The sequence below is a fragment of the Piliocolobus tephrosceles genome, chromosome 3 (genome assembly GCF_002776525.5).
Source record: "Piliocolobus tephrosceles isolate RC106 chromosome 3, ASM277652v3, whole genome shotgun sequence".
NCBI classification, from domain to species: Eukaryota; Metazoa; Chordata; class Mammalia; order Primates; family Cercopithecidae; genus Piliocolobus; species Piliocolobus tephrosceles.
The window spans coordinates 102,338,440-102,351,509 of NC_045436.1; the positions used below are offsets into that span (position 1 = coordinate 102,338,440).

At 39.5% G+C, this 13,070-nt stretch overlaps 1 protein-coding gene across 4 annotated transcripts in view; it reads right to left on the reverse strand.

Annotated features, from left to right (window-relative positions):
* Positions 1–5,953: 5,953 nt before the first annotated feature.
* The window catches only part of PTPN13 (protein tyrosine phosphatase non-receptor type 13), a 222,244-nt gene continuing 215,127 nt past the window's right edge, over positions 5,954–13,070 (reverse strand). For 3 of the 4 annotated variants that reach the window (XM_023198108.3, XM_023198107.3, XM_023198106.3), the window contains 3 exons: positions 11,183–11,398; positions 9,751–9,813; positions 5,969–6,673 (listed from right to left, as the gene is read on the reverse strand). In XM_023198108.3, coding sequence (XP_023053876.2) covers positions 6,578–6,673; positions 9,751–9,813; positions 11,183–11,398 — 375 coding nt within the window. In that variant the 3' untranslated portion in view covers positions 5,969–6,577. Of the gene's footprint in view, positions 6,674–9,750; positions 9,814–11,182; positions 11,399–13,070 lie in introns of all 4 variants that reach the window. The other variant, XM_023198105.2, reaches the window with a different exon arrangement.

The following is a 13,070-nucleotide window of genomic DNA, read 5'->3' on the forward strand; positions in this document are numbered from 1 at the left end:
GTTAATTCTCAACTGTCGCTTTACTATTTGGAGAGTCCCCTTTATCCATATGATAAATGTTTACATAATGAGAAGCTAGTCTGTGTTATGTTCAGGCACATGGGACATATACAACAGTAATGAGGCAGAAAGGGCTCCTGCCCTCACAAAGTTTATAGTCTAGTAGGGGAATAGATCACTGCAGTGAACACAGTTTGGAGAGTTGCAGGTAACAGAGATTTCCAGCTCTAAAATGAGTATTTCCATGAGGTTTTTGGTTTTTTCTTTTTCTTTCTTTTTTTTTTTTGAGACGGAGTCTTGCTTGGTCATCCAGACTGGAGTGTAGTGGTGCCATCTCAGCTCACTGCAACTTCCACCTCCCAAGTTCAAGCAATTCTTCTCCCGCCTCAGCCTCCCCAGTAGCTGGAACTATAGGTGCATGCCACCGTGCCCAGCTAATTTTTGTATTTTTAGTAGAGAAGGGGTTTTACCATATTGGCCAGGCTGGTCTTGAACTCCTGACCTCAAGTGATCCACCTGCTTTGGCCTCCCAAAGTGCCAGGATTACAAGCATGAGCCACCACACCCGGCCTCCGTGAGTTTTAAAGAATCCGCAAAAAATGAATTTCTAAATTGTTTCTCCACATAGACACCCAAAACAAAATGGTAAAATTCAGTGCTATTCTGAAAGCATTAACAATATGGTCAGTATTTACAACAGTTAGGACATTCCAAGGATGAGGGACACCAAAAGGATGAGGGATACCAAAGACCGTCCTTTAAGATAGAAACAACACACCAGAAGATGGCCATCTCCATAGATGGTTTGTAAACATGTTACTGACAAGAACTTGAAATAGTGAAGCTGTTCAGAAGGCCACATGTTATCTTTAGAACAAAAAATATAACTGGAAAAAAGTCCTATCTGAGTAAGTTACATTCTAATTTATGTAAATAATCATGAGTTAATAAAAGCTGGGACCTATATGAAACTCAGAAGTGGGGCCAGAGAAATCATGTCAAACAGAATGAGTCCATGTCTAAGAGGAAAGAGGCAGCTGGATGGTCATGGCAGCAGAGTGCAGTGGAGAGAACACAGGCTGTGTCAGGGCTACTTGCATTCTACTTTTTTTTTTTTTTGAGATGGAGTTTTGCTTTTGTTGCCCAGGCAGGAGTGCAATGGCGTGATCTCAGCTCACTGCAACCTCCGCCTTCCAGGTTCAAGTGATTCTCCTGCCTCAGCCTCCCGAGTAGCTGGGATTACAGGTGCCTACTACCACACCTGGCTAATTTTATTTTTATTTTTTATTTTTTAGTAGAGATGGGGTTTTGCCCATGTTGGACAGGCTGGTCTTGAACTCTGACCTCAGGTGATCCACCTGCCTTGGGCTCCCAAATTGGGGTTATGGGCGTGGGCCACCGCGCCTAGCCTGCATTTCACTTTAATAGCTAGGAGGCCTCTGGAGCTATCGGTTGAAGTCAGTCAAAGCTGAAATAGAACCTTTACCTCAGTTATCTGGGCAACTTTGGGCAAGTGACAATCCCTCTGGGGTTTAGTCTCCTCTCTTAAATAGGTGGATAACACATTCAATCCTGAACACCCTGAAAAGGAGGCAAGGTGAAAACACCTGGTCCAATGCAAAAGTGATCAACACTTGTTACATCTCCTTCTTTTTTCTTGTGTAATCAGAAACACCCTTGTGTACAGGATTATTCAGCCTAACCCAGTTAATGAATCACATGTTGGTCTCTAGGCAACCTTCCCATCGGCCTTGGCATGTACTTTCCCCAGCAGGAGGAGCCCCCTCTGAATGTCCAGCCTTCCTCATTCTGCTAGACCCACCTATAGCTTCCTTGTAAGCTAATACATCAGCAACATGGTTTATCAGTGTCCTGAGGTTTTGCGTAGCACAACCTTTGGAATATGGTTATATTTTGGTTGAGTGAATAAAACTATGTCTCTAAACCTGTAAAAATTGAAGGTCACTTTTTTTTTTTTTTTTTGAGATGGAGTCTCCCTCTGTCGCCCAGGTTGGAGTGCAGTGGTGCAATCTCGGCTCACTGCAAGCTCTGCCTCCCGGGTTCACGCCATTCTCCTGCCTCAGCCTCCTGAGTAGCTGGGACTACAGGTGCCCGCCACCACTCCCGGCTAATTGTTTGTATTTTTAGTAGAGACGGGGTTTCACCATATTAGCCGTGATGGTCTCGATCTTCTGACCTTATGATCTGCCCGCCTTGGCCTCCCAAAGTGCTGGGATTACAGGCGTGAGCCACCGTGCCTGGCCTGAAGGCTACTTTTAAATACTTCCTATCAGTGAATCTCCTCAGTAGTTACAAATTCAGAATCTTCTGAATTTGTAAGATCTTGAAAAATTGGCATAGTGTTTGCTACTTTATAAGGAATGGTGGAAACTGAGGCAGAATTGGAAAGACACACACTGCTTGCTGGCACCCAATATCAATTGCTGTCTTTGTCCTTATGAACAGAACCAAGATATTGTTCATAACTAGACAGCAACATATCTAGGTAAAAATAACTTTCTTGAAGCTAGAGATGGGCATCTGACAGATTTTACTAAGACAGAAGAAGTCTGCCCTTGATTTCTGGGAAACTTTGCTTTCTTGCCCTAGTACTGTCTGACCCTTTCTCCTCGCCAATTCCTGCTTCTTTTCTAGAATGTGGATATAATAGGTGGAGCTGTGGCAGCCACTTCCAGTCCAAGGAAAGGCCAAGGATAATTATAGAGCTGTTGACATTCTTGAGCTATAGAATTAACTGCCTACTTCTGAGCAACTGCCTTCTTCTGAGCTTGGTTTCTTAAGGAAAGAAAATAAACTCTAAGCCCTCTAGAATTTCTGAAAGGAAAATAAAAACTTGGGACCCCAGTTCACTCTGCCAAAAGGAAAAAAATGAAGCTGAAAGCTGAGTCATGCAAGAAACTGCATTTCCTTTTGTTCCTAAGCAGATAGCTACAGATAAAAGGTTAAATATATCCACAGGTAGTTACTCTATGTTCACCTTATCTATGTGCTGAGTGCAAGATAAATACATAACTATTTCTCTGCCTGCTCCTTTCCTCTTGCAACATATGGGTTCAGTAATGTGACCATATCCTCTTCTTTCCCCTCCAGCTCACTTTTCTCCTTTAAATATTGAAGCCCTCAAATTCATCTTTGGAGAAAGGCACAGACCACAGACTGTTGCTGTGATTCTGTGTCATTTCTTCCAGGCACGCCCTTCACCTTGGCAAAACAGACTTCTAAATTGAGACCTGTCTCACATACTTATTGATTTATAACTTGTAAGCCTGTTTGGTTGGTTTTGGTTACTTGCAGTCAAATACAATCCCAAATTGATACAGTAAAGTTTCGATTGGCTTTAAAATATTATGCAGGTCAGCCCATAATTTATTACATTTATCTCTACCATAACAATATTTCTGAATTATGAATATTTCTGAATTATGAATATTTCTGAATTACGTAAAATGGAAAGACAGCCTAACATTATCAAGGTATCTATATCTGGAATATAGCTGTATTAAGCTGTTTTTAAAATTTATTGGGTTTATCACATTACATATAGATAACTAGTCCTTTTTAAACCAAAAAATCTGGCAGGCTATCTGGAACCACTGATATAAAATAATCTTCTCTCAACAGCCATTTATTTCCTGTTTGCCATAATAATTTAGAATTATCTCTACTAATGACATGTACCAAAGTTTTGATTTTGGGATAAAATTGTTTCTAATTCTGCAATGCTCAGGACTATACTAAGATACTCAATCTTTTAGAATACATAACTTGAGTTCAGTTTTGTAAATATATTCTACTACAATATGTGCTTCTCCTTCTATAGCATAGAGTTGTCACTGGCCATCATTTGGCCAGTTGTTACTGATGGAATGAGTGGCAGTAATGTGTTTTGCATGTAAGTCTAGCTCATAAAACCTCTCCATAGGCAATCCTTCATGGGGAATGGAGGCGATTCTCAACCTTGGAAGCTATGTGTTGATTATAGAACTTTCATCAGCCTGGGCTAAAAACTGAGCCAAATAGATCTGCATTGCCAAGCTGTTCACTTGTCCAGAACTGTTAGATAAACTAGAAATAAACTATTATGTTTAAACCATTCCATATCTTCAGTTTATATTTTCTAGCACTTAGCTAATACAAGGTGTCTTAAGAGCTGAATTGTACTTATTCATTAATTTGATATGAGTGTTCCCATGTGCCACCCCAGCTCTGTGGCCTCATCTTGCTTTCTAACCAGAGTAGCCCTAGCAAGTGGCTCATACCATTCCATGCTGGTGAAGCCAGATCCCAGCTGAGGGCAGTAACATATTTACTATAATGAAGTTTCCATTCATAGGTCGTAAAGCTAAATCTGCATTTTCTTTCCCCCGATTCCATTTCCTGGTGACATTCGTTCCAGAAAAAGCAACCTCCAGCTCCACCCTCTCCCATCTACGTTGACTTCGGATGGAAGCTAATCACCTCCAGCTGTACTGGCCCCCAGCGCTCTGCTGGCCTAGTTTCACATGCCAGTGCAGGAAAACAAGGCCTCATGATTCCAACTCATTCAGAACAGAGATTTCCAAATGTCATTTAAAGCAATAGAAACCTTTTTACAAATGAAATCTCCGGCTACAACCCAATCTATAAAACTCCTGATTGAAGTGGGAATGGTAGTGGTAAAGCTTCTCTTGCCGTATTCAGAGCCAATTCTGAGGTAAGACCCAAACCTGTTATCTGTTGGGGCTTTAGATAGTTACTGTGGAGCTTTATATGTTTATTGATACTGTCTTCTGCCTTCAAATAGCCCCAGATTCTCGGGAATCGGTCCCAGCAAATTGCTGCACTTAAGTTTGGAAATTCAAGTCAACTAGCTCAGAACTGGTGCAGTCTTGTGAGGATAAGCCAAGCAATTTCCTGGGTCTTAGAATGGTGTTGAGGCAAAACAGAGTCTAGAGACAGGAAGCCCAAGGCCGCCTTGTAATTGGACTAAGAGGAAAACCTTGCATTTCCAGGACCAAGTAATGAGGGGCCAAATGCCCACGCCCCTCTGAACCTCCCCTCCCCTATGTCATAAATGGGTATGTCTGTAATTGGTCCATTCTGAAACCATCATTTGCTTACACATCACAGGCAGGATGCTTCTGATTGGTGCTAGGCAGAATCCTGCCTCTGATTGGTCCTGGGCTGAATTCTTCATTTGTGTAGGGTGTAACCTATCAGAGGCCTCTAAAGAGTACTTAGGGGTGTTACCATGCTCTTGTAATTCAATAAAAACCCCAGGAACATTATAATCAGGGCTCTTGAGCCACGTGCTCAAGCCCACTTCCACTCTGTGGAGTGTACTTTCACTTCAATAAATCTATGCTTTCATCTTCCACTGCTTTGTCTGAGTATTTTGTTCAATTCTTTGTTCAACATGCCAAGAACCTGGACAACTCACAGTCAAGAACATCCATCTGGTTACAGTGTCATGGCTGAATGAAGAAATACTGTTAGAATTAGAATTTAGTGAAATGAACTTAGTACCGAGAACAGAGAACCACTAAGTTAAAGCAGCTTTGAAGTCAATCTCTTTTCCTTCCTGTTTGACAGAACCAAATATAAACCCTCAGGTAGTACGATATGTTTTCTTTGATTAGCTCTTGGTCAATTGAGTACTGTGGCTAGGACTTGAAAATATTCTGATTTATATATAAATTGGACTCAGTAAGTGGGCACCATTCACAAAGAGGTAGAAGGAAGAAAGAATCTGAATTTCTGAGCTACTGTTAAGCCAGTACATGATGCCCACATCAGTACTTAGTGAAGATCTATCAGGATCTCTGACAACACCTCTACTCCCCATGGTTGTCATGACTGGGGCCAACTAGGGAGATGGGAAGTGGTGTCTAGAGGTCCCTGTCTTCCCACGGGCCTAGGTGTTGTTGAAAAATAACACACTGAAAATGTCTAATTTGTCCGCACACAGTTTTGGCTTGTTCATGTTTTAAGGTGTGTTTTTATTTACAAAGTGAGATAATGCATTACAAACAGATGATGCAGTAACAGATAACTGATACTCCATTTTCATGAAAAAGTATATAAATATATTACAGGAAATTCTATATAGTAAACATTAGAAATTGATACAGTAAACATTTGCTACTTTTTTTCTATGCCAATATTATTGTCATTTAAAGCTTAAATACTGGTTTCAAGTATCCCCTATAAAATAACTACTTTATTAAAATATTGGAAAACATTTTTGCTATAAACAAGATGGGTGCATTAAAAATAGACTCAGCATGTCCTTGTAACAATGTCTGCTATCATCAAATGCTGCCTTTAGTCATCCCTAAGATCTGCATTGTTTGGTTAGTGTTAAAATTTTGTAAATAATTATCATAGGTTAAAGTAGCTGTAAAAAAATACAGCATTTCAATATTATTTATTGTCAAGAAGAATACCCCTCTAAGATAGAGGAGAACCTGCATATTGTATGAACTTGCTGCTCTGTGATCTTTATTTTGGATAGAGAGCAGGAGTCTGCTGGAGGTTAAGGAAAGAAATGGAAATGCATCCAGAGGCTCTTTTCATGTCACTTTAGAAGCTGAGGCTGCTGTTTTTGCTCTTCTTCTGCTTGAAGACGTGTCAGGACATAAAGGATGACTTGATAGCAGAAAATATATTGATCCTATGGCCAAAAAAAAAAAAAAAAGATAACACTGTAGAACTTTAGATGTATAATGTAAATATTATATATATATATATAGCTATACCACTATTGGAAGTAATGTTTGATGAGTTTTGAAAAATATGGAAAAATTTTGTTAGAATGTTGAATGTAAGAAACAGGGTGTAGGCCAGGCGTGGTGGCTCACACCTGTTATCCCAGCACTTGGGGAGGCTGAGGTGGGCAGATCACGAGGTCAAGAGATTGAGACCATCCTGGCCAACATGGTGAAACTCTGTCTCTACTAAAAATACAAAAATTAGCTGTGTGTGGTGGCACACACCTGTAGTCCTAGCTACTTGGGAATCTGAGGCAGGAGAATTGCTTGACCCAGGAGGCGGAGGTTGCAGTGAGCTGAGATCGTGCCACTGCACTCCAGCCTGTCAACAAAGTGAGACTCAGTCTCAAAAAAAAAAAAAAAAAGAAGCAGGGTATAGAATTGTGTGGTATTATAAAAATTATAAAAATATAGAAACCAGATTGGCAAAACAAAGAGAGAAAAAGCCTGATGGATGGGGGATGGAACTATCCCAGAATGCTAACTGAAGTTGTCTTTGATTGGTGGGCTACTACAATATTTTTTGTGCTTTGATTATACTTAGTGGAAAAATAACCTTCCTACATAATTTCTTCTGGATTTGTTGAGCTCATTTTGATGTTTTAAAATGTCAAAAATTAATAGCTAAGAAGTGATTCAAAATAATTGTCTTGCCAGGCATGGTGGTTCATGCGTGTAATCTCACCACTTTGGGAGGCCGAGGCAGGTGGATCACCTGAGGCCAGGAGTTCAAGACCAGCCTGGCCAATGTGGTGAAATCCTGTCTCTACTAAAGTGTGGTGGCAGGCACCTGTAATCCCACCTACTCAGGAAGGTGAGGCAGGAGAATCACTTGAACCCGGGAGGCGGAGGTTGCAGTGAGCTGAGATCACACACTGCGCTCCAGCCTGTGCGACAGAGCGAGACTTCATCTCAGAAAAAAAAAAAAAAAAAAAAAAATATATATATATATATATATACACACACACATGCACACACACATACAGTCTTTAAATATTTTGGAACAAAAGCATGAAAATCAAAGTTTCTTTGAAAATGAACTACTTTGGTGAAATTATTTTCTATTAAGTTGATGGTGCAGAGATCTGACTTTTTTGTTATTTGGGAAGGAACTGAGTCTGAAAATAAAAAATTTCACAATATATTAAATGAAAAGTAATAAAACAACAACCACAGTTGAATCTCATTTAAAATAGCTGCATGTATGCATGTGCGAGCCTGAATGAGTGTGCACATGTATTTAGGACAAAGAATATAAGAACATCTCCTAAAAACATTAACAGCTCTCTGAGAGTAAGAATACAAGTGGCCTTTTAAGTTTCTTTTTTGCTTATCTGTATTTTCACTTTTCCACACATTCATCCTTGACTCTTTCTCTGACACCACATACAACCCATTAGCAAATCCACTTCACATCATGTCCTCTTTCTTTCACTTTGTCCACACTTACCACTCCAGCTGTAGCCACCCCTGCTTGTCACCTAATTGATCTCCTTGCTTATAATCCTGCACCTTCCTCCCCAGACTTGGTGTCATTTTAACACAGCAGGTCAGTAGTCCTTTAAAATGTGAGTCAGATCCCTGCCACTCCAGGCTCCCATTTCACTCAGAGAAAAGCCAAAGTCCTGGCCCGTCACCTTCCCTCTAACCTCACCTCCTCCTTCCCTCTTCTTTTCCTCATGCCCTGCCTGCCACATTGGCTGTGACCATACCTGAACACACAAGACCCTTGTACTTCCACACAGGTTGTCTGTCCCTCTGCCTGAAAGGCTCTTGTCCCCAGAGATCTACAGGACTCTCTCCTTTACCTTCAAATCTTTGCTTAAGTGTTACTTTGTCAATGGTGCTACCCTGTTTAAAATCATACCCCCAACTTGCCATGACTGATTCCCTTTATCTATTTCACTTTTCTTTTCTCTAAAGCACTTATCACTTTCGGAGATCCTGTATAATTTACATGTTTAATATGTTTATCATCTTCCATCCTTATCAGTATCTTGCAAGAATATCTTTGTTATTCTAGCAAGGATCTTTGTTTTATTCACTGATGTGCTCCAGGCACCTAGAAGAGTTCCTAATATACAGTAAGCACTCAATAAATACCTGTTGAATGAACAAATGAATTAATGAACTTCCTAGGTGTAAAGGGCTGCGTATACCAATCAAAATGTTTTCCTTACCTCAAAAGTGTGATTAGAAATCAGCTTAATATTTAGAAGACAAGTTGAATGTAAAAGGTTTATGAAAGGAAAGTAGGCAAATGCTAATTTTTAAAGATAGCAAATTTCCCTATTTTTCAAGAGGTAGAGAAATGTTAATTTATGGATATTTGAAAATAGCTTCTACATCCCCCACTCTCCCATTATAAACACAAAGGATTGTGGAACTCTTCAGTGAAGACAGACACTCTAAATAAGGCACTCTCTGTGAAGGACACAATTGTGTCAGTGGGTGATGGTTTCCTTTCAGGCAAGAGAAACGAAAATCATCAAAAGAGGATAAATGGACCCATATATTCACACTCCTTACAGAATGTCTTCTTGAAGCTAAGCAACTCCAGCCTGCCTTGCTGTGTTCCAGTCAATGCTGATGAATCCATTACCTCTCAGGGAATTTCTGTAGCAAGAATGTTACCTTCTATCTCTTTTTCAGGTTGGAAATAGGGAAGGAATGCCATTAATTACATAGTATTTTGTACCATTCTCAAACTATCCGCAGCATGCTATCCCATTCTCTGTAATCTATGCAGTGCAGAGATTGCATTTTTAAATTAAAAGGCAACATTTTAAAAAGCTTGGAAGAATTTTAATTTTTTTCTGAATTAGTCCTCATGTTTAAAAAAAAGCCCCTCACTGCAGTAAATGTTTGGTTTTATGCTCTAACATGGGAACTCTCAGAAAAGAAAAATGGTTTAATATGAACTTAAAAAAAATTAGAATCTTTATGAAAATTCTCATTAGGAGGCCCAGCCATGACTCACCTCCGTCTGAACCATTCCGTGTCTTTGTAGTCTCATGCAGCGTACCAAATCAGAGATGTCAAACTGTCAGAGGAAACCACATGTGTGTTAGATTCAACGGGTAACTGGATTTGAATCTCAAAAGGATCACAGAGGGGAGGTTTATGTAAAATTCTGTATCCCATTCTTCTTCCCCTTCTGGTAGTCTTGGGAAACTCTCCTGGACAAAATGACTTGGCGAGTGGACTTTGTCATCACTCGGTATTCTTGTTTTTGATCTTTTAAGAATTAGGAAAGGTTAATCTATTTGAAAATCTCCCAAAGAAAAGAAATTCTCTTCCCCCTGAAATGTAACTAATTTCTAATATTACAATTTAAAAAAGGTAAATTATTTTTCCTACATATTACTCTTCTGATAAACATATTTCCACCCTAAAAAAGATCTTTTGACTTCAGCTGAGATTGAACAGTTGGAAATCAGGGAGAAAAAGACTATTTGGTTTCGTTCTATAAATTACTATAGCTAGCGTGTAAAGTGCTTTTAACTAAAATTCTTTAAGAGATTATGATTTTAAGTACACATTATGGTAAGATATTCTAGTATTTTAAATAAGGTTTATATTAGAGTTCAAAAGTAAGATTATACTCTTAGAGTAATAATTTTTTAGGCCGGGCGTGGTGGCTCAAGCCTGTAATCCCAGCACTTTGGGAGGCTGAGACGGGCGGAACACGAGGTCAGGAGATCGAGACCATCCTGGCTAACACAGTGAAACCCCGTCTCTAGTAAAAATACAAAAAACTAGCCAGGCGAGGTGGCGGGCGCCTGTAGTCCCAGCTACTGGGGAGGCTGAGGCAGGAGAATGGTGGGAACCCGGGAGGCGGAGCTTGCAGTGAGCTGAGATCCGGCCACTGCACTCCAGCCTGGGTGACAGAGCAAGACTCCGTCTCAAAAAAAAAAAAAAATAAATAAATAATTTTTTTATGCAGAGTAATTGTTTAGAGAGAAATTATTTAGCATTAATTTTATAATAAAATGTATATATTTTTACGCATAAATACAAAAATACAAGCTTTTTCATTTCAAAAAATACTTTCCTTTGTGCTTCAATTATTTCTATCTTTAACGTGTGATAACAATACTATCTTACACCAGCCTAAAGACTATAAAGGGTAAAATGAAATACTGCATAAAAGGCCTCTGAGCACACAGTTAAAAAAAAACCCAGTAAACAAGTATAAAACTGAAGTATTATTTTGTGTTGATCATGGCCTATGTAGTTTTGAATACCAATGTTTATAAAAATACAGTTTTCTATAATAATATAATAAGAAAATGAAGGCAGTCATATAAATTCATAAGTTAAAAAATCCCAAGATCACAACACATTATCAAAAATTAGACTCCATCATTATTTCTGGACAAATGCTTACTCAGCCTGTATCTTGTACTCACATCAAGATCCTGACTGATTAATCCCAGAACCACATCTATGCAAATCAGGGTCCCTGAACGTCCAATGCCAGCACTGCAGTGCGTGATGATTGGGCCTGATCTGTGGATGTGTCTCATGTAGGAGATAAAAGTAAGCAGATCATCTGGTTGAGAAGGTGTATCATGGTCTGGCCAGGCAGTGAAATTCAGATGAGAAATATGGCGCACCTCTCTGGTCTGAAATTGTACAATAGAATAAGTGGATCGTGACATGTTACATTGTTCACATACAATGAATTCTTTTCTTTTTCTATCTTTCTTGAGATAGGGTCTCACTCTGTCACCCAGGCTGGAGTGCAGTGGTACAATCTCGGCTCACTGCAACCTCTGCCTCCCAGGTTCAAGCAATTCTCCTGCCTCAGCCTCCTGAGTAGCTGGGATTACAGGCCCACGTTGCCACATCCAGCTAATTTTTGTATTTTTAGTAGACATGGGGTTTCACCACGTTGTGTCAGGCTACTCTTGAATTCCTGACCTCAACTGATCCCCCCACCTTGGCCTCCCAAAGTATTGAGATTTGGGAAGCGTGAGCCACTGTGCCCGGCCACAATTAATTCTTAATATTCTATTGTGCTGTCAAATCTTGGCTTGTCTATAGGACCAGATCAAAGGAAAAGTGGGAGAAACTAAATGGCTCCATTAAGAAAAACATGGAAGGCCTCTATCAAGGTTGCTAGAGCCACATTTGAAATATGGATAAAAACTACTTTTTGGGAACCCTAAAAACAAATTACATTTTGATATGGATAACAACCTTTTTTGGTAACTCCATTCCAAATGCACCTCAGATAAAAGTCAGAGTCACTGCAACCCTACCTAATCTGGCCCTGTTTCCTCTTAGACCTCACCTCCTCCTCTTTTTCCCCATGGTCACTTTTCTCAAGCCAAATGATTCTCTGTGGCTTTAAATACAGTGTGCACAGTTTGGTCTCAGGACTTTTGTACTGGCTCTTTCTGACTGGAATGGTTTTCTCCTCAGATATTCCCTCCATGGCTCACTCAACTCATTCACATTTTTCCTCAAATGCCATTTTCTCATGCCTTCCCTGGCTGCTTGTTGAAAATTATGACATACTTCTCATTCTCCCCCAACCAATTGTCCTTCTCTGTTTTATTTTTTCCCACAGCACTATCAGGACTGATATTTCCTCTTCAAAATGTAAGCTCCGTGAGGTTAGAAATTTTTTTGTGTGTGTTGCTAACTGCCAAATCTCTATAAAGGGGTTGAGTTCTATAAAAATGTGTGGATTAAGTGGATAAATCACTTGCAGAATATTGAACAACTGTGCTAGCCTAAGTAATAGGTAAGCTAGTGTAAATCAATAAAAAATCATGAATCAAAAATTATGAAAGAAATTCTCAGGCTACATTTACATGACACCAATAGAACTTAACTGATACGATATGCTTTGTTTCTATAAAAGTAAAATCACTGTTTCCTTAAGATAGTTAAATCTCTATGGGAAACATTACTCACACCTAGCTGGGATACTGTTCATAGGGGTGTAGTAAGGTGAGGGAGAACACAGAGTGAGGAAACAGTAGCAGCTTTACTTCAGGTACTGCCACTTATCTAATTCAAGCTATACTGATCCAGTGGTTAGGTAACTGCAGTATGAATGATCTGAGTAACAGTTGCTTATGCTAAAATTATCCATGTATTCCTAAATATGTTAAGTTGCCTTTATGAGGGAATATTTTCTACTTACAGATTTTAAAAATAGTTTTAATGAGTCTACTTAAGAGTTCTGACCATAAAAACACAAGTTTCCAACATGCAACTTCTGAGCCATTTTGTGCTATCACCAAGGATGATCATCATGTTAAAAGTCCTGCGTTTTCATTTTCA